This window comes from Condylura cristata, unplaced genomic scaffold (genome assembly GCF_000260355.1).
Source record: "Condylura cristata isolate star-nosed mole 26May11 unplaced genomic scaffold, ConCri1.0 scaffold00014, whole genome shotgun sequence".
Classification (NCBI taxonomy): domain Eukaryota; kingdom Metazoa; phylum Chordata; class Mammalia; order Eulipotyphla; family Talpidae; genus Condylura; species Condylura cristata.
The window spans coordinates 32,096,792-32,124,673 of NW_004567115.1; the positions used below are offsets into that span (position 1 = coordinate 32,096,792).

Genomic DNA, 27,882 nt, shown 5'->3' on the forward strand with positions numbered 1-27,882 from the left:
GGTCACCTCTGGGGCGGGCGGGAATCGAACTCATGTGGAAGCGGCTTTAGATTCTCAGTGCTGTGCTTTAACCCGCTGCGCCACCAAGGAGGGCCACAAGTGGTTATATTTTTAAACAATCTTACTACTATAAACATGAAACTAAATATATCTTGCTATATACATTAATAAAAAATCATCTTTGGCATAAATTGGTTTCCATTACCATAAAGGAACATAAAATATAAGTTATCATTACCATGAATAATTAAATTAATTATGAAATAGTATTTAAATAGATTCTCTTACCATATTTTTAAGTCCTATTGTTTTCATTTCAGTACCAATGAAAACTGGAGTACATTAATATCACTGCAACTAAACCCTGGCTTACTTTTGAGGCTGTGAGAAATCACTAATTCTTGGCTGACTGTACCATAAAAGAGTTTGTACGTGACTACATCAACAGAACGTGTGTCTGCATACTCTGAATATGCTGTTTCTAGAAAAAGGACATTTGGTTTTAGGGTTAATAATATTAGCATTAGAAATAGAACATAACTCTTGGGAGAGGGAGACTGAGGTTTATTGGACATATGAGCAAACTGATTCTGAGTTTCCTTGCTAATTAATAAAATTTCAGCCAATTTATGGACCATTGTAATTGCCCACTGATGCAAGTAGGTAGCTCACAGTATGACACATCACTGTGCTGAAACATTACCGCATGTTTACTCTGTCCAGCAAACGCTGCTCCTACATAAAGCCTTCCCACTACATTTTCCATATTCCCATTGACATAGTTAGCACAACGTCTCCAAGTTGCTGTTTCAGATGTTGTGCCATAAAGAGCCTGTGGGAGAGAAAAAGGAAATGACGTTTGAGCAGAGGTAGATGGCTGGAATGTGCTGAGAGCACAGATCTCACAGGACACTATTCTTTAGGTCTCCTAAGTTCTTACAATATTTACTGCTTCTCCTCACAAGGTACATTGCACTTGCCTATGATAAAATATTGTCCAAGTGGACTATTACTTATATATAATTATAAAACAAGGTATATTTTTCTGTAGCACGTAACAGCAGAATTTTTGGCTATTACAAATGAATATTATTCTAAACAATTTTGGAAAAATGCCCCCCAAGATCAAACACACACATAAAAGACACAGTTACCCACTGCAGAAACATAAAGGTGAAGTAATGCTCAATAAATGTCATAAGGAAGGAATCTGGTATACAAGAAAACATAATCTTGTTTTAATGTTTAAGCAAGAACTCCCTGTATACAGAAGGACTTCATGTATATAAATTTAAATACCAATTAGGGGATAAACTTAGGTAAGCGAAATATAGCATAACACCACTTTTATAGTCTTTACTTTTTAAAATGTGTCTACATTTTTTTCCAAAGGGTAAAAACTAGATACTTCAATCATTCAGAGAGTTATTTCCTTCCCATGATACCCACAAATACTTTTGCTAGAATTTCATCTTTCTGAATTCCCCGTGCTTTCTCCCCTCACAACAGAACTAAAATGATGATTGTTTAAATCATGTGTGTACATGTAATAAAAGGCCTTTGGGTTATCTCCAGGCAGATACATTCTTAGTGGATTGTCCATACCAATGTAGTTCACCTGTGTGTCTGTCTAGTGTGCTATGATTACCTGAAAATCAAGTCACTTGAGATAAGATGGACCTGCAATTACTTTTAACATAATAAAAAAGTGAGCAAGCATTCTTTCATGAACTGCTAAAATAATGAATCATCTCTTCTTCCAGGCAATAAAAATCATGGTGCCTCAGTAAACAATCGTAGCAGGGCACAGCCCATGAAAATCGGCTTTCCTAGGCAATATAATCTCAACATGGGCAAAATAACCAAAATTTGACATGTTAGCTCCTGGTAAAGTTCACCACATTCTAGCCGTGTACATGGCAAGACTTCATAACCATGTATCTCTTTATGATTTTAAGTCTTAAGAAAAGAGATTTTTTTTCACCTTGCGGAAAGCATTTCTGGACTCCTTGTAGTTTCGGCTGAGGCTGCTTACAAGATCCATTATGAACCGCCAGGACATTAAATTTTGAAGATCTCTGTATAAAAAAACCCACCACCCAGCAACAGAAAAGATGAGGCTGCAAAGCTTCTAAAGAGTAATATTAAATGTAAACTTTGAGGACACGGGCACACTGACATACCTACCTGGTAGAATATTTGGTAAGAATGACCTTAAGTTTGGTTAAATATTCAGGAGCATAAACAACCACATCTTCTTCATTTGTAATATTAATATTCACAACTGACATGATTTCATTTGTGAAAGTTAACCAGTTGAATGGCTGGAAAGAAAGCAGGCATAAAACACTCAGTAATTGTGGTTTTCTCTTCTTGGTTCCCAGATTCAATTATGATCAGTAGGTCAGTTAGGTGTCAGTTGTGTCACTATATAATCATCACAATGGTCAGCTTGATATTAATTTGGAATATTCCCTGCATGATTTCAATCCACTTTTGATAAAAATTAGTTTTGCAACATGATTATTCAGGTAGCAACATTAATCCAATCAGTTAAGAGCAACAGCAAAACCTCTAAGCCTAGAGAATATACAGCAACAAGTTAGGTTCAGGACCTCTTTTCTAACCAATATAAGGGATAAAAAGAAATTAACAACAAATTAGATATAAACACGTTCCCTTCATATATACAATTATTTAAATGAGCATAGTGTTTATCTTTTAAAGGTGGATGTTAATATTCCATTCAAGTGGATCACAGTGCAGATAGAAAGCATACTATATGGTATGCTAACAAAGGTACATATACAATTGAGTTAAAATACATCTTAAAACTCAATATTGGTCTATAGCTATACAGACTTCATACTGCAGAAGTTAAGTTTAGAGTTGCCAAAAGATGGAAGCTTGTTTTCTATTATTTTTTAAATGGAAAAGATGGCTATTTAATCACCACTGAACATAAGCAAAAATAAAGGAAGCAATATGCATATTTTGCAGAAATGCTACATTTCAGTGTTTGAGGATATTTAGGATTGCCAAAATTTTATGGTTCTATACAAATGTATATTTTTCCTATCTCTGTGTCTGTGTAACTGTATCTGTCTGCCTCTCTATTACTAAGTGCAGGATGTCAAATATGTTTAATTTTCTTTAATGGGCTTAACTATTTTTTTCAAAACATATTTATTAAACACTTACTCTATTAAAATTTTATCTGAGAAATTCCTAACTCAATAGGGTCAGACTTTCAAAAACTCCTTGTTTACTTGTAATTAGTGTCAGACAACCCATTTTTGAATGTGGTAGTTTGTATATTTTTTCATGGGTGTTAATTCATTTCCTGATGTTTGTATCAACCAACGCACAAGAATAAATTGCTAGTCCTCAGAAAAGATTATTAGATACTACCTAATGAATTACAATGAAGCAAAAAAGATGTCAACTACTGTTTATAAATGGAATCCATGAGACAGATTTTCTTTGATTTTTGGTGTTCTATTTCTCTATTATGGCTCTGAACACCTCCATAGATGACTTTGATGGGAACATGGCAAATTCTATGAATAAATTATCTTTGTTAGGATTTAAAAAAGGCATTAGAAATCTAGTTCTTTTATTATTTGACTGTCTGACCCCCAAGGTTATAATAGTCTCTCAAGAGGATTTTTTAGTTTTAAAGTTTTCCAAACCCTTTCCTACAATAGTTTCTAGTAATATTGCACAGTTGCTTTGAAGGGGATTTTATATTTGAAATTGATTCTAAATATAAAGATTTCCAATGATTTCTTCAGGTCTGAAAAGGAAATCAAATGGTTGGTGTCATTTAAATTCATTTTGAAGGTCAATTTATTTCAATAAACAAGAAATCATTGTATTTTAACAAACCATAACTCAATGTTATATCTTAGAAATGAAATAATAAGAGATTACATAGAACCTGCTACTTACCTTTCCACCGATCTCTAGTGAAAAGTTATTTTGGATCTGGGCTAATGTCATTTTGTTATAAAGAAGCATTGGATCATTCCGATCTTCAGGTTTAGTTGTAGCCTATGGATTTAATTTGTTTTAATCATTATTTTAGAACTAAAAATTCTTTAGAAAAACATTAACTCAATATGAGGGAAAAAGAAATATAAGCTAAGTGCAAAACTTATAATTTATTTTGTTATGCCAAACTGCAACATTAAGAGATTTTAAATGTATTCAGTAACAATTTCAAGATTTGGCTGCAATTTCAAGTATAATTTCTTTCAAGAACATTTTTTACACTTTAGTAATTCTTTCCTCTTATGATTAATGTCCAGTTGAGTTTGACTTTCTTTAATATAACCATATCTAATTTATCTCTCCAATACTTCAGTTCCCCAACCACCACTACTCAGGGTCCCAGTTAAAATTCAACCAGGACACCTTCCCTTCCCCACAACAGTTTCTGCAAGAAAGTAAAGCAGTAAGACATAGCAAGTTCCTAGCACACAGCACAGTTTGCAAGTTATGTAAGAATTGCAGCACCAGCTTTTACCACTGGTCTCCTATATTGCTTAACCAGGTTGGTGCTCAACACTCAACATTATTCAGTTGGATTTTGTTTCAATGAATAAAAAAGAAATTGCGGTAACATTCCCCACCAACTAGTGACTGAAATGAGCATTAGGAACCATAAGTGAGAAAAGACAAAGGTGAAAGTTTAGAAAAGGAAATTACTTCTCAGTGACTATTGTGTTATTATCTCCTTATGCCTTATTTAGAAAATTATGTACTGAATATCTCTTGCATGCAACACCATGCTGGACACTGTTAGAGATACACAGGTTATTCAAAGATGACTAAGACCCTACCTCAATCTTGAAGACTAATTCAGGAGGAAAATAACTTGTAAGATGTGGTAAGAGACTGACCAAAACATAGCATACTCTGGAACACTGAAAGTGCTAAAAACCCAGGGCAATAGCAATTCTAGTAATTCTGCTTCCCACACAGAACCACATGTAAACTATAAAGTTGCAATTCACCCAGTTGAAACTCCAAGCATGATGAGACATTTTTTATTTTATGTAGCCCTAGGAAAGCTAAAAATGTCTTTAAGTATCTTCAGTCTCCAAGACTGATGTTAGGGGCATGCAGATAGAGGTTTAGGAATGCAGGTGGCTCTTTGCCAAATCACAGAGAGTTCTGTGGATCTTAGTGCGACTCTGGGTTCACTCAATAACCTAGGTGCCACCGGGACTCAGAGTTCACTCACTTGAGTACACAGACCTGGTCATGTGGTTAACTGGGGAGAAAGTGCCAAGCCAGAGTCCTGGGGCTTATCTGGAACTAGAGAAAATTCAGGAAGTACTCTTGGGCTTTGCTACTAAACTACTACAGTCAGATTTCCCCTATGCTCAACAGGCTGACATCTGATTTCAGTGACAGCACACTGTGGTCATGTTAATGGGCTCGTACCTTCAGCAAAGGGATAGAGATGATCTGTGATTACTTTAAACTTTAAAATAAAGTATAATTGTATATATCAAAACCAACACAGCTTTGCTGAATAATTAGCAATCAAGTTTGTCCTGAGCCTCAGTCACTGACTGTAGTTAGGATTTTGATGTAGTCTACTTATAACAGGTAATTAATAAGTATATCTAGTTTAATATTTGTTGAAGTTAGTATCTCTCCTGAATATTAGTTTACTATAAAATTTTAGTTTCAAAGGTCCACTTGAGGTCCATTACCAACTGCTGAGCTGTACAATTTTATCACTTGGTGAGAGACCTATAATTTTACTGTTAAAATATAACAGAGAAAATAAAGGGAAAAAAGTGGTGAACATTAGTCAATGTATCAGAAGAAAAAGGCTTTTACAATGGCAATTTCTTTTTCCAATTCCATTATTCTATTCATTTCCTCAGAAATCTGGTTTTCATTGATGACCAGCCCTCTTTCCTGACGAATCAGTTTGGCCACAGAAATCATAAAATCCACATAGGCTGTGCAAGCCTGCAAGAAATAAGAAACAGTAAGTTGCTGGCGAGTATTCATCACAAAGCATTAACTTAAAATTAATTTTCAATGCATTATCAATTTTTGCTGAAAGATAAAATACAATAGAAACCCTAATCCTTTCCTAAATCCTAAAAGAAATAACCTGCATAGATTCTTAGAAAGTCAATGTGTCTTTGAGTTATAGCAGAAGAGTATTGTATCACTTTGAAGGTAATTCATAAACTTTTGGTTATGGAGATCATATAATCTTCAATTTTTAATCAAGTTATTGTATATGGCTTTCATAAGAATGCAGTCACAACACTTGGAGAGTAAGAACCTAGCATTTTTTCTTTAATAAAAATAAATTCCTTTACCTAATTTCCCTTTCATATTTATATGTATATGTATGTATATGCACGTGTGTGTATATTTATGTGTGTTGTGTGCATACATATTGAATTCTTCATGAAGAGATAACCATGACACAAAATATTACTGAGACACTTTATATCATAGTCCAAGCAGTATTTAGTTTATCCAACATAAACCTGTGGATTTTCACTAATTCCATAGCTGGCTCCCACGATTGTGAAATTTCATTCTAAGTTACTATAGATTTGGATAAGCTATAAACTATTTACATAATGGAACTTATACAGACTTTCTTTTAAATGTTCAAGAACTTCAATAGAAAAAATTAAATTTCTATATAACTGTTTCACAGTTAAAAAAATATAGGACTTGTGGGCCCTCCCTGGTGGCGCAGCAGGTTAAATCACAGCACTGAGAATCTAAAGCCACTTCAGCATGTGTTTGACCCCAGCCTGCCCCGGAGGATATCCACATGGCGAGGCAGACATCTCCTGACCCGCCCGCTGCTCCCCTCAGCAGTGTACTTCATAGATCTGCCTGTTCTGCTCCACGCTTTCTCTCTGGTGATTCCTCTCACCCTCCGCATGTCTGGCCTGTACCCCAGTTCTGTATGAATAAATAAGTAAATCTTAAAAAAAAAAAAACCATAGCATTTGTTTATAAGACTGTCAGTCAGAATAAGGGACTACATGTAAATAACTTAATATGCTACAGCATGGACAGGCAGATTTAACCACATAATGTAGATGAAAGCAAAGTGTACCATTTTTTTTAAGTATTTATATATTAGATTTATCTTTTTCTCTGTAGATAATATTGGTGTATCATACTGTATATGGTTTTGGGAAACAGGCTTCCACCTCCTTAGATACATTCATCACCCCATGCCACCATCGAAGTAGCCATAGTGCTTAACGAGAGTTTACTGGGTGCCTGTCCCCTTCTTCGGTAGCCTCCCCTTCCTAAAGCCTTCCCTCTCCATAGACTCTGCTCCCCATAGCCTAAATCCTGCAGTCATATTTCTAGGGTTTGTTTTGGCTTAATTTTCTCAGTTCCTTTGTTTTTTTTTTTCCCCTCTATAGTCTGCATATAAGGGAAAGCATCTAGTATTTGCCTTTCTCCTTATTACACTTAACATAATCCTCTCCAATTCCATCCATCCTTTCACAGAATTTATAAGTGCCTTTTTCAAATTCAGAGTGGCTTCCACACCAGGAAACTGAGTACCTGTTCATGAATTTTAACCCATTGCTATTTAACCATTATTATATATTAAATGACTTCCCTTCAGTGAAATTTCTTCAAAATTCAAGTTCCTAGCATAAGCTTTATTATGAACAGATTAACAAGAGTAGGGGAGCCACACCATACAAGTTTGGGGCCAAAGATCATGTTTTTCCATGGCTAAGACTTGTTCACAGGGTAAAGACAAAGGAAAGCTATATAGTGCTAACAACACTCGCCGTTTCACAAGCATGTTACCTCTCTACTAAATAATTGTAAGGGAAAGATGCACACTTTACATTCACTCTGAACACAAAGGCACATCTAGTTTACAGACTCAATAATTAAGGACCAAGCATAAAAACAAGTAAAGGAAAATATTCTGTCTAAGAATGTAAGCAAAATGCACAAAGTTATTATCAATTTAAAAATCAAGAGGACACATTTAAGTAAGATTTAGATGCTAGCATTCCGTGACCTTTATTAAATGCTAAGTAAACAGTTCCCTAGGGAGAGGACTCTCTTCTCAAGGACACCCTGCCATGCTGGAACTGTCTGGCCAGCAGCTCCATCCATGGATCTGTCACTCAATAGAACAAACTATTTCAGCTGTGAGTCTGTATTAAAAACTTAATCACTATGGGGCCAGAAATGAAAGAATGTTTTTATATATATTTTGCCATTCCATTCTTTTCCTATTAAATGGTAATTAGAGCTCTTGTTTCACTTTGAAGCAAACAAATATCTGAACTCATACCTCAAGAGACCAACTATTACAAAGTACAAGTATGCAGTGTTAGATTTAACTGTGTTTCAAAATAAATAAATTCATCTTATTTAGCAGAGATTTGCTACTGACTTTGAAAGCAATGGTAATTTAAATTTTCTAATATCAACCTACTGAGATTTTTTTTCTTCTTTTTTACTCCATGAAATGCTTTTTGAAGTTAATGAGAAAAAGTAGTAACAAGAACAAGAAGCCTCTTGTGCATTTTGTTGAGTGTGCAATCTGTCCTACGCCAGTATCTTTATCCTAACTTTGCATAAAGCAAGCACCAGACCTTTGGACAATGCTTCTGGTCTACTGAGCTGGCAGAATTTCCCAGAAAACTGGAAGCATGTGATATCACCAGCTTCTGAGATGCATAAAGTACTTATATTCCATATGCATAAAGCTATATGGAATATAATTCCTTTATTGAGTCCCATCACCTGGTACTATTCTAATGTGACTGATTAAAACATGTGCATTAGTATCTTCATTATCTTTCCTGTCTTCCAAATTTATCCAGTTGCTGTCCTAACCATAGCTTACTGCTATCTGGAAACCTATTTACAAGATATGTTTTTACCTTAAGGTTTTAATTTTCTTCCTTGAGATATTTCTAGATATGTAAAATGCCAAATGACATTAATTATTATGCTTTGGAGAGAAAGTAATCAACACATATTTCAATATCTAAGTAGTATATTGGTGAGGATAGCTTAAAATCTGAATTCAGTTTTCTTTTTGGTTACTAAAAATGCAGTTAGTTCTTGGGACAAGCACGGGACTCAGTCACATTCTTTTTGACAATAATTTAGCAGCTTAGTTGAAGCCTTGATGTAATGAATATGAACAACAACAACAAAAACCCCACCTAAATATTTATGTATCCTTCCTTTAAAAACAAAACATGCTAAATCCTATAGCCGTTCAAAGACGATAAATGGATTTAAATGACTGGGTAAAAGCCACAACTCAGCTTTTAAAAGATATACAGTAAGAATTTATTTACCGGTAACTAGCAACATAAATGGTTACTATATTAGTTATCTTCATTTTGCTGAACCACACAATGGTATTTACAAACTGAGATTTTTATTGGAAGAATAATCTTGGAGAAAAAGCTAAAATTTGTTGGAGTCTCCAAAGAGGAAGAGAGCAATGCCATTTGGCTACCATCCTTCACACTTGAGTGTCTCTGTTAATAAGTAACAGCAAGACCCAGAGAGGAACAGAGAGTGAGTTCTCCGCTCAGACTGACTGGTAATGGGGTACCTAAGTGCATCAGCAACCTATGAATTGGGTTCCATTACTAAAGATTCTGTTCCAATGCACCCTGCTTTTACCATTTCTTTATAGACAGAAAACAGACATAATATGGGCACGGAGTTACTAAGTCACAGAACTGTGGTATTCCTAGCCCCTGAGGCTGGGAGATATTTAAAAGTGTTACACAGAAAGTTTCCTAGGAGAACATATAAGGCACACCAAGGAGAAAAGATGTTTCCTATCAAAAAGGCTTGGAAATATCCCCCCGCTTAAGCAGCATGTCAGGGAGATGCAGCTGTGAGAACGGAGAGATTCACTGCAGACATACAAACACTCATAACTATCCTGTGAGCCAGAAACAGGAAGCAGCCCCCAATACTAGCAGGATTTTGGAGCAGGAGGACAGACAGAAGTGGACCACCCAGCATGGAGCTCATCAGGCTACTGATGAATGAGGTGAACCTGGAGATCTAATTGTATAACTCCTAAGGTTCTGCTGTACAAGTTTAGGAAGCCGTATGTACAGGCAATGTTCCTTTTTTTTTTTTTTGCCAGCAAAAAGATTACAATTCACTGAATATTCAGATGATGTTTAGCATTTTTTAGCAACAAGTTATTCTTCAAATGAAGGTAGGTTCATTGATTTTTAAGACTTAATGCACTTCTACACCTAATGGACTTCAGTATAGTATAAACATAACTTTTGTATGTACTGGGAAACCCAAAAATTCATATGACTCACTTTTGGGGGTATTTGGAACCAACTCCCCAAAAGCTCAGTCAAGGTGGGCACTTATAGTTGTTTTTTTTCCTACCAAGTTCAGTGACTTGTCAAATGACTCAAGTCATTTTACTGGGTGAAACATTCTTTGTCACTAAAGACAAAATGAGGTTAGTGTTCTCCCCTGCAGAATCTTTTTTTTCAAGTCCACAAAGCAGCATCTAGAGTGATCTTTTATAAAGATATATGAAATTGCATGTAAATTATCTAACTCCCCCTTTCACTAAGCAGTGACCTCAAGTCGCCTTGTTTTAGCACATTTACAACACTATAATTTCCATCTATCATATTTCCTTAAATTATTCATTTGTTTTTTTTTTATTGCCTATCTCCTCTCCTAAGTTCAAGAATTCCTTGCAAATTCTGTCTTGTTTTCTTGTTATCCCCATTGCCTACTAAAGTTCCTATAACATGTAAAAACTCAATGAATATGTGTTGAGTGAAAACAGTGAAGTTCAATTTTAAGTATAGTAAATAAATTTCACTCACATTCTATGTCATCAGACTTCTATTCTCAGCCTGAGTTTGGAGCCGTTTCTCTTAGCTTCTATTTTGAGTAAGTGGGCAAATCAAGTCCTCTCTAGGTTTCACGCAGCTCGGTCTGGCACTGCTCCTCTAAAATGACTGTAAGTCTTAAGCTTGTGGTATCCCTATGTATAGCTTGGAGAATTTTTGTGATCAGTGTCTTCTCTTATTCAGACTCACAGGTCCCAGTTGTCTCTTTCTGGTTCCCGGCCATCTTGGCCACCTTCCAAATCCACGATCCTCATCCCTAAAAGGTCTCCATTTTTTATGAGCTCCCAGTTTTTCTACATTTCTTCCTGACGTTGGCCTCTCCAACCATGTGGGCAGCCTTCTGTCCTATCATCCCAACTCCCATTTCACTGCCTCAGGCTCTCATCTGCTACACAGAAGATTCCTAATTTGTCGTTTAGCCCTGAAGTTCTCTGCTTAAATAAATATTTTGTTGAGCTATCAACAAGTGAAGTAACTTATTGTGACTTTCTTGACTTGTCTGTGCCTAATGACATAGAGCCCTGTCACTAGAACCTGTCCTTAGGTTCTGAATCCACTGTTCTGGCCTACTCTACTTTTCAGGCAAACACAGACCATAAAAATAGTTATAACTTCTGGGCCCTCCGTGGTGGTGCAACGAGTTAAGGCACAGCACTTTGAAGTTACCTGAAACCACCTCAGCACGAGTTCAATCCCCGACCAGGGAGGTGACCTACATCGTGCAGCAGACTTCTCCTGACCTGCCAAATGATCCCCTCAGCAGTGTACTTCCTCAATCTGCCTATTCTGCTCCCCACTTTGTCTCTGGTGAATCCTCCATGGCCCCTGCACCTCTGGCCTGTACCCCAGTTCTGTATGCATAAATAAATAAATCTTTATAGAAAAAAAAAACTGTAACTTCAGATGGTGTCACTTAAACTTGGAATTTAGAGAAACCAGACAAAGGATCAGACATAGCCAAACCCAAATGCTAGCCTGAAAGTTGACTATAGAACTGAGACTTTTAGAGAGGGAAGGGAAGGGAGAGGGGTAGGAAAAAGTGGGGAGACAGCACAATAGACTGTGGTGGGGCACTCTGGGTGCCTTGGTGATGGGAACCCTATGGTAATATCAGAAGAAGGAAATTTCAAAAATCTGAACAATGTTATAAACTAACATTATCATAATTAAAAAAAAAAAACACCAAAAAAACAAAAATGCGCAAAAAAAAATTGGATTCTTAACCTACAGATTTTCTTATAAAAGAAGACAAAGTGACAGCCTTGATAAGCTAACAAGGTAGGAAAGGGAAACGTTGAGACCAGTTTCAATTTACCCCCAATACAGAATTCAGAGCTTTTCCTGAAGATGAGTGATTTTTTAAGAAAATTAAGCTCACTGGCCCTCCCTGGTGGTGCAGTGGGTTAAAGTACAGCACTGAGAAGCTAAAGCCACTTCCGCATGAGTTTGATCCCCGCCTGCCCCAGAGGTGGCCTCATGGCGTGGCAGACCTCTCCTGACCCGTTGGCTGCTCCTCTCAGCAGTTCTGCTCCCTCTCTGTCTCTTGTGAAGCCTCTCGCTGCCCCTGAGCTTCTGGCCTGTATCCCTGTTCTGTATGCACAAATAAATAAATCTAAAAAAAAAAAAAAAAATTAAACTCACTATTCCTTTAGTGAATCAAGAACTATCTCATAGGTGGTGGTTGGCTGGTTCCATTTAAAATTTTGTGAATGAGATAATACTTTCTATGGCCATTGTGTATCATTCATAATGTTTTCCCTAGAAATGGATAACCTGGTATTCGCTAGAACTGAACTGCGTCTCACAACTTCTGATCTTTGTGGTTGCACTATGCTATTAAGTGATATTGTTGGATAGTCAGAATACTCCAGATGCTGGGTTCTCCCTCTTCAACAGGAGAAAGTCAGGATGAGAGGATGCTTGGTGAGACTATTTTGAGAACAGTCCCTTCTGCCACAGTATTCAGGAAGTTCTTTTTATTTCCTGGGAAAGGAAGTTTTATACAAGATGCAGCACAGATAAATCCAAACCGGTATGACATTTCAGTTTTTAACGTCTGTACCTGATCATTATTCATTTGGAAGTTTCTATAGCCTTACCTACTATTTGACCTGTGCAACACTGAGTCAGCAGTTTTAGAAAAAGACAGTTTTGTTTGGTACTTTGTGCCAAGCAATGCACTTCCTAAATTAACACTTCTGAGTGATATTTATTATCCAGATTTTTTTTTTAATGTAGAAATAGTACCATATAGAAGGAAAGCTAGATAGGGAACCATGAGATGGGATATAGTGAGGTGGACTTTGGTAGCTGTTTCCCACCTTCTTCTCTTAACAGAACTTTCTATTCTGTTTTCTCTTGGTAGAGTCATCAATGGAGGAGTCTCCCTTCCTAAACCATAGGCATGGATGGGTCTGCCAGTTAGCTAATCAGAGACCCAGATTCCATAGACAAAATTACTGGATGAGAGAAAAGCACATGGCTGAAATAGGGCCAATCAGAACCTTCTTCAGTAAGCCACAGACATTAGGAGAGATGGCATTTCCCCCCACCCCCCGAATTGTGAAGCTGCTAATGATCATCTTTGACTTTAAACAAGTCATATTTTAAACTTATCTGTTTTCTAATTTGTAAAATGAGTGGTTCGCAAATTCTTGAATGTTCCATTCTGGTTCAAAGCTGTGCATGAGAAAACAAGTATTAAGGAAACACAATACTGTCACGTGAAAAACATAAGAATACACATATTTTTGAGTTTCTATTTTCTTAGGGCATGGTCTCTTTTTAATTAAGTGAAAGTATAGAACCTAAGAAGGAACTGAGGTATTTCAGTTTAGAACAATAACCAGAGGCATATGTATAAATAAAATATAAATATAAATGCCAGAATCAGAGCATATATAGTAAGTTTGAAAGATAGTTTTATTACTGTAACAAATGAAAAATAAGTTTTGTCTTTAAGGAAAGAAGTGAGTTCTTAGGGAATAAAAACAGGCTATTTATTTTCATTACTTGGTGTGATGACATAAGCATTTTACTGTTCGGAATAGTGTACAAATATCACAACATAAAATTCCACCCCTAGGGTAGCAAAAGGTAAAACATGAACTTTGTCAGTTACTGCAGGTATTATTCTCATTGTTCTGAAGAGTTTGGTTTTTGAGATTACAGAAGATAATTCCATAGATGCTCTGGATGTTCCAAAAGGAAGAATTAAAAAGGCCTGGGAAAGTGGGCCAAGGTAATAGTTTGATATAGGAGATTTATAATTAGTTCTTTTGATGGAACAGGCACTATCATTCCTCATCCTATCCCGAGGCTTAACTGCAGAGCCAAACTTGATAGTACAGCTTGAAAATCATTGGCTAGCGTGACAGGAACAGAAGCCAAACTTCTCCAGTCAGAGCGTGCACATTTCTTAGTTAAAAACTAAAAAAATGGCCCTCCCTGGTGGTGCAGCGGGTTAAAGCACAGCACTGAGAATCTAAAGCCGCTTCCCCATGAGTTCGATTCCCGCCTGCCCCGGAGGTGACCACATGGTGCGGCAGACCTCTCCTGACCCGCCCGCTGCTCCCCTCAGCAGTGTACTTCATCGATCTGCCTGTTCTGCTCCCCACTCTGTCTCTGGTGAAGCCTCTCGCCGTCCCTGAGCCTCTGGCCTGTACCCCAGTTCTGTATGCACAAATAAATAAATCTTTAAAAAAAAAAAAAACTAAAAAAAAATGGTGGACACATGACAATCCTCAAAACTTCCGTTGGTTATTTTAAATAAAAAATGCAGAATATAAAAGTATCTGTGTGACTATATCTCAGACAATCTGAATAGAGCAGAGAAATTATTGGAGACTGAAAGGAGGTTTGTAAGATGCTATGGAAATACATTCTATGAGCTGTTCACAGTGTAGAGTCCACACTTCTCCAAGAATCCAGATGATACTCTAGAAGAGGTCTCTAAGAAACTGGGAACTTTTATGCTCCTTTCTCTCTCCTCTCCTTCTTCCCCTTCAACCATGCATCCACTGGATTTGGCAATATATTTGATAATTTTTAAGGGTCAGAAACGTGTAAGGCTGATAATTAACTGGGCCTCGCATCAGGGGTCACAGCAATGAGTCACCCCTTTAGAATCTGAACCTAGAATCTATATGAGACCCTTCCCTCTACAGCACTCGCAGTAGCTGCGGACCCCACCTTAGGGAGCTCCGTCTCAGCTCCTGCCCGGAGCAATAAACTCTGCTTGCTCAGCCTTTCTGCCTCCTGTCTTTCTTCCTTGTGACTGGTCACAGAAATCAGGACAAAACAAAACTGAGTTGGGTACTGGAGTAAAGCAAAGGATGAGTGAGATGTGGTACATGTTCTCACTAAGTTTACAGTATTTTTAGGAAAAAAAGATTTAAATAAAAAAAATATACAGGAACTCATATATTATGGGAACATAGTTCAAAAAGTCCCGATGAGGAAGTGAAATTTAAACTTAAAGGACAAGCAGAAAAAGAAGAGGGCTGGACAGGTGGCAAGTATGTGGAATGATCCGGACAAAAAGAATAGCATATACAAGACATAGCCAGTGAGGAAATAATTGAAGACCAGTGATAACACTGATACAATGAGATTGAGGTTTCCTCATGTTATTTTGGTAAACTACCCTTTTGACCCCCCCCCAAATAAAGCAATACAATGGCAAAAAAAATGCTTAGTAGGGTTAACTTCCTTCTGAGATGACAAGGCAGTAGAACAACTAGAATAACTTTAATTTGAAGTGGGCAGGGGACACAGGGAGAACTAGGTAAGGGATTGCAGTGATTGGGAGAGAGAAGCCAATATCATGGGGGAAAATAAGGGAAAAATTACGGGTTTTTTCCATGACCACACTGGCTCCCCTCCTATCCCAAATCCCTCCTCCCTAAAGAATGGATTTTTAAAGTGGGGGAGGGTACAGAAATGTTCTAATAATTACCTCCTTCCAGGATGACAGGTGTATTTAATTTCATATGCATACTTCCAGCACCAGCGGGAGGCTGCTTGGAGCTTAAACCACTAAATTGAGAAGTATCTGATGTATGAGGTTGGCAGGAAGGAATGCCAGGACCAAATAGCTCATAGGAGGAAGCCAGTCAGGAGCAGGCTGTGGCTCTAACAGGCTAATCCAGACCGCTGAAGGGCACCCCATTTAACTGATAATGACTTCCAGGTTGGAAATGTCAGTAGGCTGAGTTTTCTCTATCATTTGTTCCTTTAAAGAGTTCTATGAGCACAGAGCACATCTTTTATGAAGTTGAGATGATATCACGGAAGACGCAGTAGACAAAGACAAAACAAACCGAGTATTTCCTAGCTCATGGGGTGCAAATGGGTAGAGACTGCTAAACGTCTTTGGTATCCAAGTTCCCCTTTTTTTTCGAAACTTTTCCTTCGACCAACTGAATTTTAATAAGGCACAGGCATGGCCACATCTCTTAAGACTACATTTCTCACCCTCCTTAATATTTACTTATGACCACATGACAACGTTCTAATCAACAGGATATATAACAACTTCTGAGACACATGGAAAGAAATGTCTCACAATTGCCCTCTTTTCTTTCTCCTATGACCTGAAATGTGAGCGGGCACCAGTGAACCGATTTGGCCAACTCAGACTCATATTAAATAGCAGAGGAGGCTCATGTTAGAACAGCAAGGTGATGTCCATCTGTGGTCCCACTCATTTCCACAGAGCAGAGCTTCTCTCTTCAGTTCCCGCCTCCTTCTGAACTTCAACAGGAGGTGGAAAAAAGCTTCTCTTTATTTGTGCTACATTATTTTTGGGTCTCTGTTACCAAGGCTAAGCCGGGACCCAACCAGTTTACAAAATCAAGTATCTATAGGGCCCAGGGAGTCACTACAAATCACTGAGTGACCTAGATGTGAACAAAAGATGAGGACAAAAGCCCCCGTATGGGGTAGGGGTGAGGGCGACTGTGATGTAAGCCAGGGTTTCCAATTCTATTGCTCTATGGAGAAGTAGACTCAAAAGTGCAATCTTCCATGAAAAAAAAAAAATACTGGTAATTAATCCAGAAAAAAAAATAACAACACAAAACTCTTTAGTTTAAAAAAAGTTCCTCATTCTCAGACTCAATCCTGTAATAGCCAGTTTGTGACCTATTCTAGATTATAAGATGGCGTCGAATATAAAATCGCAAACTGCCTTATCTCTGCAGCAACTTTTGGAAAAAAGAACAGAAAAAGGAACATCGTATGAAAGTATGTACTAAGTACCAGGTATATCTTGATACTAGAAATGTTAAATATGAAAAAAATGTATATTTTAAGATTGGAAAATTTGATGTTTTTAGAACTTCATCCTGAATGTGAAAAACATCCCAGTTGTTGATGATAAAAATATGCGATAATGAGCCAACATTCCTCAATCATCCTCACCTCTGCAAAAAGGAAGCAGCTGGACAGCTCATGAAGGGAATAGCTGCACCCACACAGTAACTAGACTGTCAAGAACTCAAATATCCTCTTAACCATTTGATTGAGCCATAGGTTGTGGCATTTTTATAATAATATCTTTCTTTTTCTTTTTGTTTCAAAATCATGCAGTTACTTAAAAAAAAAAAAACCTGTGGAATTCCATGATATTCAACTTCATACTTAGGCAAAATACATGCTTGACATCAATAGACTTGGCTAATAATTTTAACGAGAAGAAATTATAGACGCACCATCATACAGTGGCCCATTAGGATCATCAAAAGGAAACCTGAGGGGCATTTCTGCTGGCGTAGGGGTTAAGTCTCAGAGCTATCACATCTATGGTCTGAGTTTGACCCCCTGCCAGGGTGCTAATCCATTCATGGTACAGCAGTCCTCTTCTGAACCTTAGTCCTCTTGCCTCCTGCTCCCCTTAGCAGGGTATTTCAGTAAATCCATCTGTTCTGCTCCCCACTGTCTGTGGTAAATTCTCTCACCCCCACACTTCTGGTCTAAATCCCAGTTCTTCCATGCCTACCTCCCTCCCCAAAAAAGTAAACTGGATTTACTAGGAACTACAAAATAATTATAAGAAGTTTATAGAACCTACACCTTCACCAACTATCTAATAATATATCACCATGTTGATTGTCTTTGGCTGTTCCTTACCTAAGTAAACACACACATCAGCAGAGGCAGTTTGGGCTAGGAGACAATCAGAAGCATCTCAACCATCCAGTGGCTCTTTGAGGGAACTGACTGACTGATGTTTAAATCAGAAGCTGCTACAAAGTTTTGTCTGGTCCCTGCTTCTAACCAGGTGGCCCTCTGAAAGCCAATCAGAAGGCTCTGGAAGATCCTGTAAGGCTGGACAGTACTGGATCAGCCCCTGGTCCTCAAAGACACCACCTCTAAACTCTGATTGATTGGTTCCTTTTTAAAATAATTTGCAAGGGAGTTAGGGCACTTAAAACTGACTTGTGAAATAGTCATTATGACTTAAATACCAAGAATAAAGATGCAATAAAAATTTATGACACCTTCATTACTTCCATTGAGGATGTTCATTCTATCAAAGTTAACTCATTGTTGTTGTATGATTTTAAGTGCCTGTTCTGGCTGAGGACAAAGAGTTAAGTTTACATTTGGTCTTAGCCTGTTTCACTGTTTATAAGTTTACACAAATGGACTCTGTAGTTGTATTGTTTTCTCTTTTGCATTTTTTTTTTTACCTCTTTATATATTCCAGTGCAATCATAGTAGTCTCTGGAAGGGAGGCCAAGTCGAGGTTGGTCAATCTATAAAAAAATATACAAAAAAGAAAATAAACCAGCTGATATAGGAAAGAGGCACCATACAAACACGCCTCTCCACAGGTCAGCAAACTCCTAGATTTGCTCTTTGTGAGGGTAACAGCCAGACACTGAGTGCATACATAATTAGGGAGTGTTTTCCACATCTCTGGTGTTAAACTGATGAGTAGTTCAATAATCTGGAGGATTGTGCTGCAGATATTTGAGGGGGAAAAAGAAAAAGAAAACCTTAAACAGAAATATACTGATTTTTAAAAATAAAAGGATTTTTAATGCAAAACAAAGATTCAGCTGAACAAAAAAATGCAGTCTAGGACAGGGTATTGTCTGAAGACACATTTATGGAACATTCCACTTCCAGAGATTCTTATATGCTCCCATTGGGGACATTCTCTTCAATCGGACATTCTTTTCAATCCACCCTAGTTGGGATGGGGAAATACTAAAAGGTGGAAGACCTCAAACATTGACTCTAGAACTGTCTAACCAGTAGAAATCTTGCCAAAGAATTTTTGAGACTCTCCACCCTAGGGAAAGAGAATCTTCCTGGCTCTCTCCAGAGTTGCTCCACCACACAGCTGGGGATTCTCCCCTGCAGCTCAGAGAAGGCACTGACTCTGCCACTCCCCTGATACTCCAGTAAGGATGTTTGTAAAGTTCTTACCTAGTAAACAACCGAGGACAGTCATGTCTACTTTCAAAAAAAGGCAGAAAAAGGGTCCACTGTAGGAAAGAGTTGGGATTCTGTGACCTAAAACTTTTGGGTTATTTTCTTTTACAGAAGATCAAATAACGTACATAATGTTATTTTATACAAAATCCTTTCCAAATACACACTATTTAAGAATTAGACTCTGGGCCTTTCTGGTGGCCTAGTGGTTAAATCTTAGTGCAAGCACCCTGCAGCTCACTATGAAAGTCAAAGTTTGATCCCTAGCCAGGGAGGTGACCCACATGGCCCAGCAGACCCCTCCTGTCTCACCACTGCTCCCCTCAGCAGTGTATTTCTGTAGATTCACCTGCTCTGTTTCCCACTTTGTCTCCCTACCCCCACCCCCACACCTCTGGCTTAATCCCTAGTTCTTCTATGCAAAAACAAGTAAATAAAATCTTATAAAAATATTTTAGGGCCATATTAGGTAAACTTCAATGAATGATTTACATTTTTTAAAATCTAATAAAACCACTTAAAATGGTATTTTGCCTTCATTGAGATAAAAATGAATATATTCTTTAGCTAGAAACAATATTGAATTGAGAATGCATTTTCTGTTCTTTTTGGAGCAATTAGGAATTTCTGGTTTCCAGACCTGTCTTACTCAGGTGAAAAAGACCACACATAGCTATTAGATGCTTTTTTATAAATGGGAAAGAAAGGCCTTTCATTTCTTATAAAGGGAGAAGTACTTAAAACTAAGGAAGATGAATTCTTAAAATACAGAGTTAGGAAAATACATTTAAAATTGGGGATCCACGTATCAGGAACACAGCAAAATTTATCACTGCCTTGCGCATGTGATTCAAATAAGAAGAGACATCATTTCTAAACATCAGTAACAAGAGTGTGAAAGCTTCTTACAATTCAAAGATCGTTTGGCTTTTGGCCACACAAACTTACATGAATTATATGGCTCATGGAGTTCTTATCATCAGTGCCAACAAAAAAGTTAATAAGAACTTTTTTCCCAAATTGAGAATTCAGTTGTGCAATAGATTTCTCAGGTGTCCAAGTATCTAAAATAATGAAAGGGGAAGCGTATCTTTAGAGGCATTAGTACATTCATATAATGGTATGATTAAATAACAGCATAGATTTTATACAGAATTACTTTTTTTCAAGAAGAAAATGGCCTTACCATATTTCTGCTCCCAGTTTTCTGTTGCCACTGGCCAGTCATACATTGCTGGTAACAGGTTGAGCAGCGGTACTCCACCTCTGTTATCAATGGTAGCTTTTGAAAGCAATAGAAATAAATTCACTATGATTCTGCACTTTCTGGCACAATTTAAAAAGAAATTATTAATGTAATATGGTGACACTGGTCTGTGTCAGACGTGGCATACTTTTAGTGAAACAAAAGAACACTTACATTCATTTATGCAAGATCTGTACAGTGTTTTTGCTTTCTGTACTGCTTCTATATCTTTAGTCCCGGGTTCCTGAAGGACATCTGAGTAGGATAGTTCAGACAATACATCAATAGAATTCCTCACTTGTATCTATGATTAACATTTTCAACAGTGCTTCAGTAAAGAATTTGGGTTTTGAATGCATGCACATTGCCTCCCCATTTCAAAACCCTATAGGAAAATCCATTCCCATATCCTTATTCCTAGGGCAGAACTGTGAGTCAGTGTCATTAGCCAAAGTAAATAAAAGTTTTTGGGACTAGTTACCTTTTTGTGTGTGAACAGTGATGTGTACTGCTCTCCCACAGATAAAGCTTCTTTTTTTTAAAAAAAAAAAAAATGAGAGTAAAAAAAAATAATAATACAGAGGAATCTGGAATTTTCTTGGTGACTGGAAAATAATTATCTTTGTGTGATTGTACTGTTCATACTCCAAAAGAATTGAATGAGTTTTTCTACTTGTTTGGATGGCTGATTTTACACAAAGTAACTTCTAGAACTGGAGAACACAGCATGGAGGACTAGACTTGAGAACTAGATGTGATTTCCTCCTCTTCCCATGGGAGTGTCGTAGTTGGACCCGAGTAAAGATACCTACACTAGGAAGGCAGTAGTAACTTCAAAACAGGATGGGCATAAGAAGACCACAGAGGTATTTGGTAGTAATCCCTTAATTTCTTCTTTAGTAAAATGGTATAAAGATGCTATCTCTAGGGATGACAGAGCTTTACTACCTTTGTACCTATGCTTGAAAGCAGAGATGCTAAGAGATGCTAACACATTCATTTCAGTGTCTACCATACTCTTCATGACTCTGGTGATCCACAAAAAGTGGAGGAGTTATCCATATTAATCTTCTGGATTTTCCCTAAACGACTAAGAGTTGTATCTTCAAAGACAGATATATTCAAAGAGAAATCATCGATGCATAGACAGAAATGCACTAACCTTTCAAAACAACTTCCAGTTCATCTCTTAAAATGTCAAAGTTACTGTAACGGAAGCTGGTCTCAGGAATGACGTTGCGTTTCAACCAACCTCCACAGGCGTATTTGAAAAAGTCTGTGCAAGGCTCAGCAGTGGTGTCCATGTTCTCGATCAGTCGAGCAGCTGGAAGAGCAGGAAGAAGAAGGATTAAATGAAGGGTGCATTTCTAAAGTACTCTGGAAGGGGTAAAAGGAGACATGTTGCTTCTGTTTTATTAGCAAGTCAATTGGTTTGTCCTTTTCCTTACTTTGGTACCTGTCAATTCAATGCTGGTGGATTGATGATGATGATCAGCAAGTAGTGCGCCTTTCCTAAACTATACTTGGTTAGTTTTACCCTTGGGTTTGAGTCCTCCAACTCTACGTCTCCTCCTCCAGTCAACAGAGGTTTTCTCTAACCCCTATTTCAATATAAAGAGAAGACAGATCTGCCTTACAACTTCGTTCTCCACTCTGGTTGTTGGCCTGTATTGAACCAAGCTAACGCCATTTTGCCTCTGTATTCTGCTTACTGCTTGCTACAATAGGAAATTCCCCAAGTAGCTTTGCTGTAAAAGGTAAAAAACTTGTAAAACTGATTACTGTCTGCAACAGGACCAGTATGCAGGTCATATGGTTCGTTAAGACTTGACAAACCTCTTAGGGGCCACTGTAAGGATGTTATCTTTGTAACAACTAAGGTTTGGTTCCTTGCCTGAAGTGTATAAAAACCTGTTTCTGTAACTTCTCGGGGCCTCACTCTCTAGAGGGTGATGGTGCCAGATGGCCGGTATTTGGAAGCCCGAATAAAGTCTTGAATCTCTGTCTCCACATCACCTGACTGCTTTATTCCAGCGGCTCCAACATGGTAATTCCAGATGCTCTCTACCCTTTGAGGTGGATGCCTTCTTGACACCCCAAAGGATGGGGGCTGTTAATGGATTTTATCATTTCAGTAAAGATCTATAGTTACAGTCATCATTTCTTGGACTTTGCAAAATGTTTGCAATTCAAATTAGGTGTCTGATCTGTGTGTGTTTATAAAGTCTGTCACAATAAAATTGGTTGTAAGCTTGTTCGTTTTTCTTTTTTTTTTAAAGACTTATTTATTTATTCATACAGAACTGGGGTACAGGCCAGAGATGTGGAGGGTGAGAGGCTTCACCAGAGACAGAGTGGGGAGCAGAACAGGCAGATTGACGAAGTACACTGCTGAGGGGAGCAGCGGGCGGGCAAGTCAGGAGAGGTCTGCCACGCCATGTGGTCACCTCCGGGGCAGGCGGGGATTGGACCCATGCAGAAGTGGCCTAAGCTTCCCAGTGCTGTGCTTTAACCCACTGTGCCACCAGGGAGGGCCCGCTTGTTCGTTTTTCTTATGTCTACTTTTTTTCTTTGAACCATGATGAAAATGCAAATCCACCAACCAACCCTGTGTATTTTCAACATACGTGCTGCAATGGATAGATGTAAACATATGAATTATTAGCACTGGAGAGAATATTTAATAAGTACAAGAGGCCCAACACCACAACTTCTACACCTGGAGGTGTGAGGAAGCCCTCCCATTTCCTTCCCCTTTTTCTCATACTAGTGGAGCTGTTTTGCAAGGAAAACAAAAGAGCGATTGAGAATTCATCTGTATGAAGAGAGTATAAGTTCTCAAACGAGCTTTTGAAAATACTTCACTTTGTGAATTAATTAATTAATTAAAAAACCTCAGACAATTGCTGGGCTGTGTGGACTTTTTCAGCTTGGAATGGTGTATCTGTTTGCCAATTGAGCTTCACCCTCTGTCCCCCAACACACACACACACACACACACACACACACACACAGCTAACCATCTCCTGGACACATTTGTTTGGTTGCCAATTCACACATCACCCCTCAGCTCTCTGGGTTTAGACTTCCATACTTTGGCATTCTGCACAATCATGGGTAAGACTGTATTACCCTCTCCCTCTTGGGCTGGCTCCTAACTCCTTTGTTTCCTTTCTATACTACTCTTTCCAGATCCGGGCTGACCTGGTTTACATCTTCATTCCCTTTTGACTAAAAGGCAGCTGGCTAATCACCTTGTTAGTTGTGAGCTCCTGCTTTTTATACATTCCATAGGTCTTTCACAGATTAAATCTCTCAAAATACACATTCGCCTGGCCACTCTCTTGCTCAAAAATACTAGCGACTTGACATTATCCAGGTTAAAATACAAACTCTTTAACTTGCAGTCTGAACTTTTACCAGTGAGTCAGAAGTCCTTACCATCTCTTTTTCCCTTTCTGTGTTTTTGCACAAACTGTGTTCCAAACAGTATCCTTTCAGATACGACTACAAACACTTTTGTGTTTTCCTATTTTATGCCTTGGCCTATCTCCTTCTTTCAATCTTTTAACTCCTCCTTTCAATTATCTCCACATTCTACCCATTACTGAAGATTCTATGAGCTGTTCGTTCTCCAAATTAAGGATATTTGTTCTCCGAACTACTGACAACTTGTTGCTTCTCCTGTTCTTTAACACATAGACGAGGCTACTTACAAGGCTTCTCACTGAGGAAATCTTCTCTGTCTTCCTCCACATTCTATTAGTGAACTTGACCTCTGAACTTTCGAACTTTGGACTGTTGATGAACTTGACCATCACCAAGCACCTCATTAAAAATGAGCAATTAGGTCTACATGTGACAGCATTACTGAATCATTTATGAGTCTTCTCTGCCCTCCTACACATCCCTTTCTTGCAGGTCTGACCAGTTCTCATTTCACAGTCTCCAGTCTGTCCTAGCCTAATCACCACCATGTCTGTTTTCTCTCAGACCCCCTTCTCAGCCTCTATTTCTGCCCTTTAGCTGAAGCTACAGCCCCAGGCTTCTCCCCCCCACTCCATCCAGTGTGCCAGTCAGATTAATGTTGCTATAATACCGCAGCTGCCATTTTCCATTCCAAGTTGTCATAGAATCTTTTGTATCTTTTGTATTTTAGTAATAAAATACAGATTTCATATTTTAATCCTATTACATATAATGAAGCTTCTCTCTTACACCTTTCTCACGTGAGCCATCTGTCCTAATTAAATAGGTATATATCAATTTCTACTTTGAAACATCTATGTTTTCTGCTACTGCAACTCTGACCATTCTCAACTCATGTTCGAATATTTTTTCCTGAATTTTTTTTAACATTTTGAATTTCATGCATTTTCAAGATTTAATTCAATTTCTCTTTCTTCATCAAGGCCTGACATTACAATGTACAGACTGACTGGCATCTTATTCACATTTTTAAAAAAAGATATATTAATGTAGGCATACAAGAACTGAGGTACAGGCCAGAGGTGTGGGGGCTAGGGGCAGTGATAAGATTCACCAGAGACAGAGTGGGGAGCAGAACAGGCAAATCTGAATATAATGCTGAAGGGAGCAGTGGGGGAGACAGGAGAGGTCTGCTGTGCCATGTGGGTGAGCTACCTGGCTGGAGATCAAACTTGTGCTGCAGTGGCTGTGGATAGCATCACAGTGTTGTGTTTTAGCCCACTGTGCTATCAGGGAGGTCTCCCTTACTCACTTTTTGTATAAAAGTCTGTTATCTCCTCAGCTGGAATGGGCACTGGCCAAGGAGGAAATGCATTTCCAGTTCCTTCCACAGTCAAAGACTGTGCTCCACTGACTCATCAGTAAAAACATTAACTTCAAATCTCAGGTAAAGATTAGGAAAGTGGTCTAAAAAATGTAGAAAGAAAAGGTGATTCCCTGGAACACAGAAGGAAATAAAGCTATGATGACAGGAGAAGTGAAATAAAGACAGTAAAAAGTTTACCACATTTGGTGAAAATTGGTGACTGAAAGAATGCTTGCTGAAGAGGTTCTAAGCACTCATCTTCAGCAATTTTGTATAACTCTTGTCTTTTAAAAAATACTTCAAAGAATTTAAACTGTTGCAAAGGCAGCTATCTTCTGGGGATCCTCTCTCCATCCCTTCTCTGGGGAGTTGGATGGTTTATATCCTACCACCACAACCAACGATCACCTCCAACTTGGAACAGCAGTGAGCAGAAATAAGCAAGTAGATGAACAAGGAGCAATGAAGACGTCTTCCTGCCTATTTGGAAATGCCACGCACGCTCATAAACACCGGAGTGGACTGCATGCAGATCTAAGCTCATGAATGTAAGCCCCCTGTCCTGTGAATGCCTTTGGACTCTACATCTCTCATAAGGAAAAAATATGGTCCTTTCCCTCTTGGGCTGGAATCCTCATTCGCTCCCCAGTACAGTGAAACTACTGAAATTTGGACAACAAATCAAAGAGGCAGCATTCAAACTACTAGCGAGGGTTATAGAGGCAAGACATAGGAAGAGTCCTTCCCATGCCACTTTTTAAATCTCCCTTTGACCCGAGAGAGCATGTGAGCATGGGTGCTTCCAATCACTTCAAAGAGAGCTTTCTGTTCTGATGAATATTTTGGGGCCATGGGCCAAGGCAAGTCATAAGCTGGCACTTTTATGCTGGTTCTTTGATCAACCTCCCTTTAATCTCTTATCGTGGGTTTGATTCTCATTTTGCACCTTATCCTCCGGACCTCCTCTGTGCTGACTTTTTCTTTGAAGTCAGCAGTAGACTTGTGGGTAGAAAGGCCGTAGGAAACAGACGCACAACTGTCAAACTGGTTGTAATTGTTTTTATATTTTGTACTTTGTTTTGAATTACTCAACCTCTCCCCATAACCACACCTGGGCTCTTCAGATGTTTCCTTATCTGTGGGTCTCGGTCTTCTGAGTAAACAAATGTGGTGTAAAAGCAAATAAAATTATTCACCTTCATAAGCAGACATAAAAAATGATGTAGTAAAGGCAAACATGTTAACACGGAATGTTGCTGCCAGATGTTTGTAAAGTGAAAGGAAAAGCATCTTATGATTTAAAAAAAATCTGTACAGAAACACAGAAAATCTTAAAGGCATTTGCAACAATTATATTTGGGTAGAGGGATTATGAGTGCTTAATTTTGTATTATTTGCTTATCTTTATTTTCCAGTTTGTATTAGATGAACATGCATTTCTCTTGCAATAGGGGGAGAAAATTTTATTTTTCAGAAAATAGTCACATAAAGACAAAAGGTAATTATCTATTAATAATGAGTTTATTTCTTATGAATGACAATTCTGAATGTTTTAGGCTGATAAGTGGCATACTATATTTTCCCTAACATTATAAAATTCTCCCAACTTTTTTGACTATAGGAATTTGAAAATAAACTCAACTACCATTTGGGAAATTACTGTTTTCATTATCAAGGATCTAGCATGCAGGTAGGCTAAGGAGATGCTGGTGGGTGGGACAGTGTTTGGAGTTCTAATGTAAGGCAGATCTATTTTGAGTACCTGAGCTTTAGTCCTTTTTGGTGGTACAAGATTAAGTCATTTCCTAAGATCAAGCAGCTTGTAAATGGTGGAGCCCCTGGATTTGCTCTTAGGTGTGAGTCTCTGAGGTCGCCCTTTCTCCTCTCTACTTAGATGGGCGATGGGAGCATGTGGGAAGAGCAACTCACACTCTTTCCCTTTCTTCTTGCCTACTCTTTCTCAACTTTAGTTCCCCAGATCTTGGCCTCTTCTCATTTTCTTTGCTCCCTGCTACTCTTTCCTCCGTTCTCAATGTCATCCATCACCAGCAAGCTGCACTGGGTCAAAGTCGAAAGAAAGCATAAGATCTGGGAGTCAGTCTGGGTAGGAAGAAGGAAAGAGGAAAAGCACACGAATCTTTCCAGCAGAGCAAACATCCGGGAAGGTGGTGTGGAGGCCAGGTATGCTCCAAGGCAAGTCCTGCAGTGTGCCTTCGTGAGGTGGGCAGGTAAGAGTTCCTGTCTAGCTTATCTTTGGATAGAATGCGCTGGATTCTGGAACTATCTTGATGATGCATTTTAAAACAATCACTTTCAACCCTAGCTAATTGTGCAAGTAATTTGGAAGTCTTTAAACATACAGATACCTGACATACATTTTCTGATTGATTAAATCAAAATACTGGGGGCGGGGTGGCCCAAGTCATTTTTTCAAAAGCTTCCTGAGTTATTCTAATGCACAGCCAGAGAGAACCACCAGACTAGACAAT

At 38.3% G+C, this 27,882-nt stretch overlaps 1 protein-coding gene across 2 annotated transcripts in view; it reads right to left on the reverse strand.

Annotated features, from left to right (window-relative positions):
• MME (membrane metallo-endopeptidase) overlaps positions 1–27,882 on the reverse strand; it is a 92,215-nt gene that overhangs the window by 36,459 nt on the left and 27,874 nt on the right. For both annotated transcript variants that reach the window (XM_012724997.1, XM_004682329.2), the window contains 10 exons: positions 21,761–21,922; positions 20,773–20,853; positions 20,539–20,634; positions 20,301–20,416; positions 18,602–18,667; positions 5,857–5,991; positions 3,952–4,053; positions 2,188–2,324; positions 1,985–2,078; positions 704–832 (listed from right to left, as the gene is read on the reverse strand). In XM_012724997.1, the coding sequence (XP_012580451.1) occupies positions 704–832; positions 1,985–2,078; positions 2,188–2,324; positions 3,952–4,053; positions 5,857–5,991; positions 18,602–18,667; positions 20,301–20,416; positions 20,539–20,634; positions 20,773–20,853; positions 21,761–21,922 (1,118 nt within the window). The remainder of the gene's footprint in view (positions 1–703; positions 833–1,984; positions 2,079–2,187; positions 2,325–3,951; positions 4,054–5,856; positions 5,992–18,601; positions 18,668–20,300; positions 20,417–20,538; positions 20,635–20,772; positions 20,854–21,760; positions 21,923–27,882) is intronic.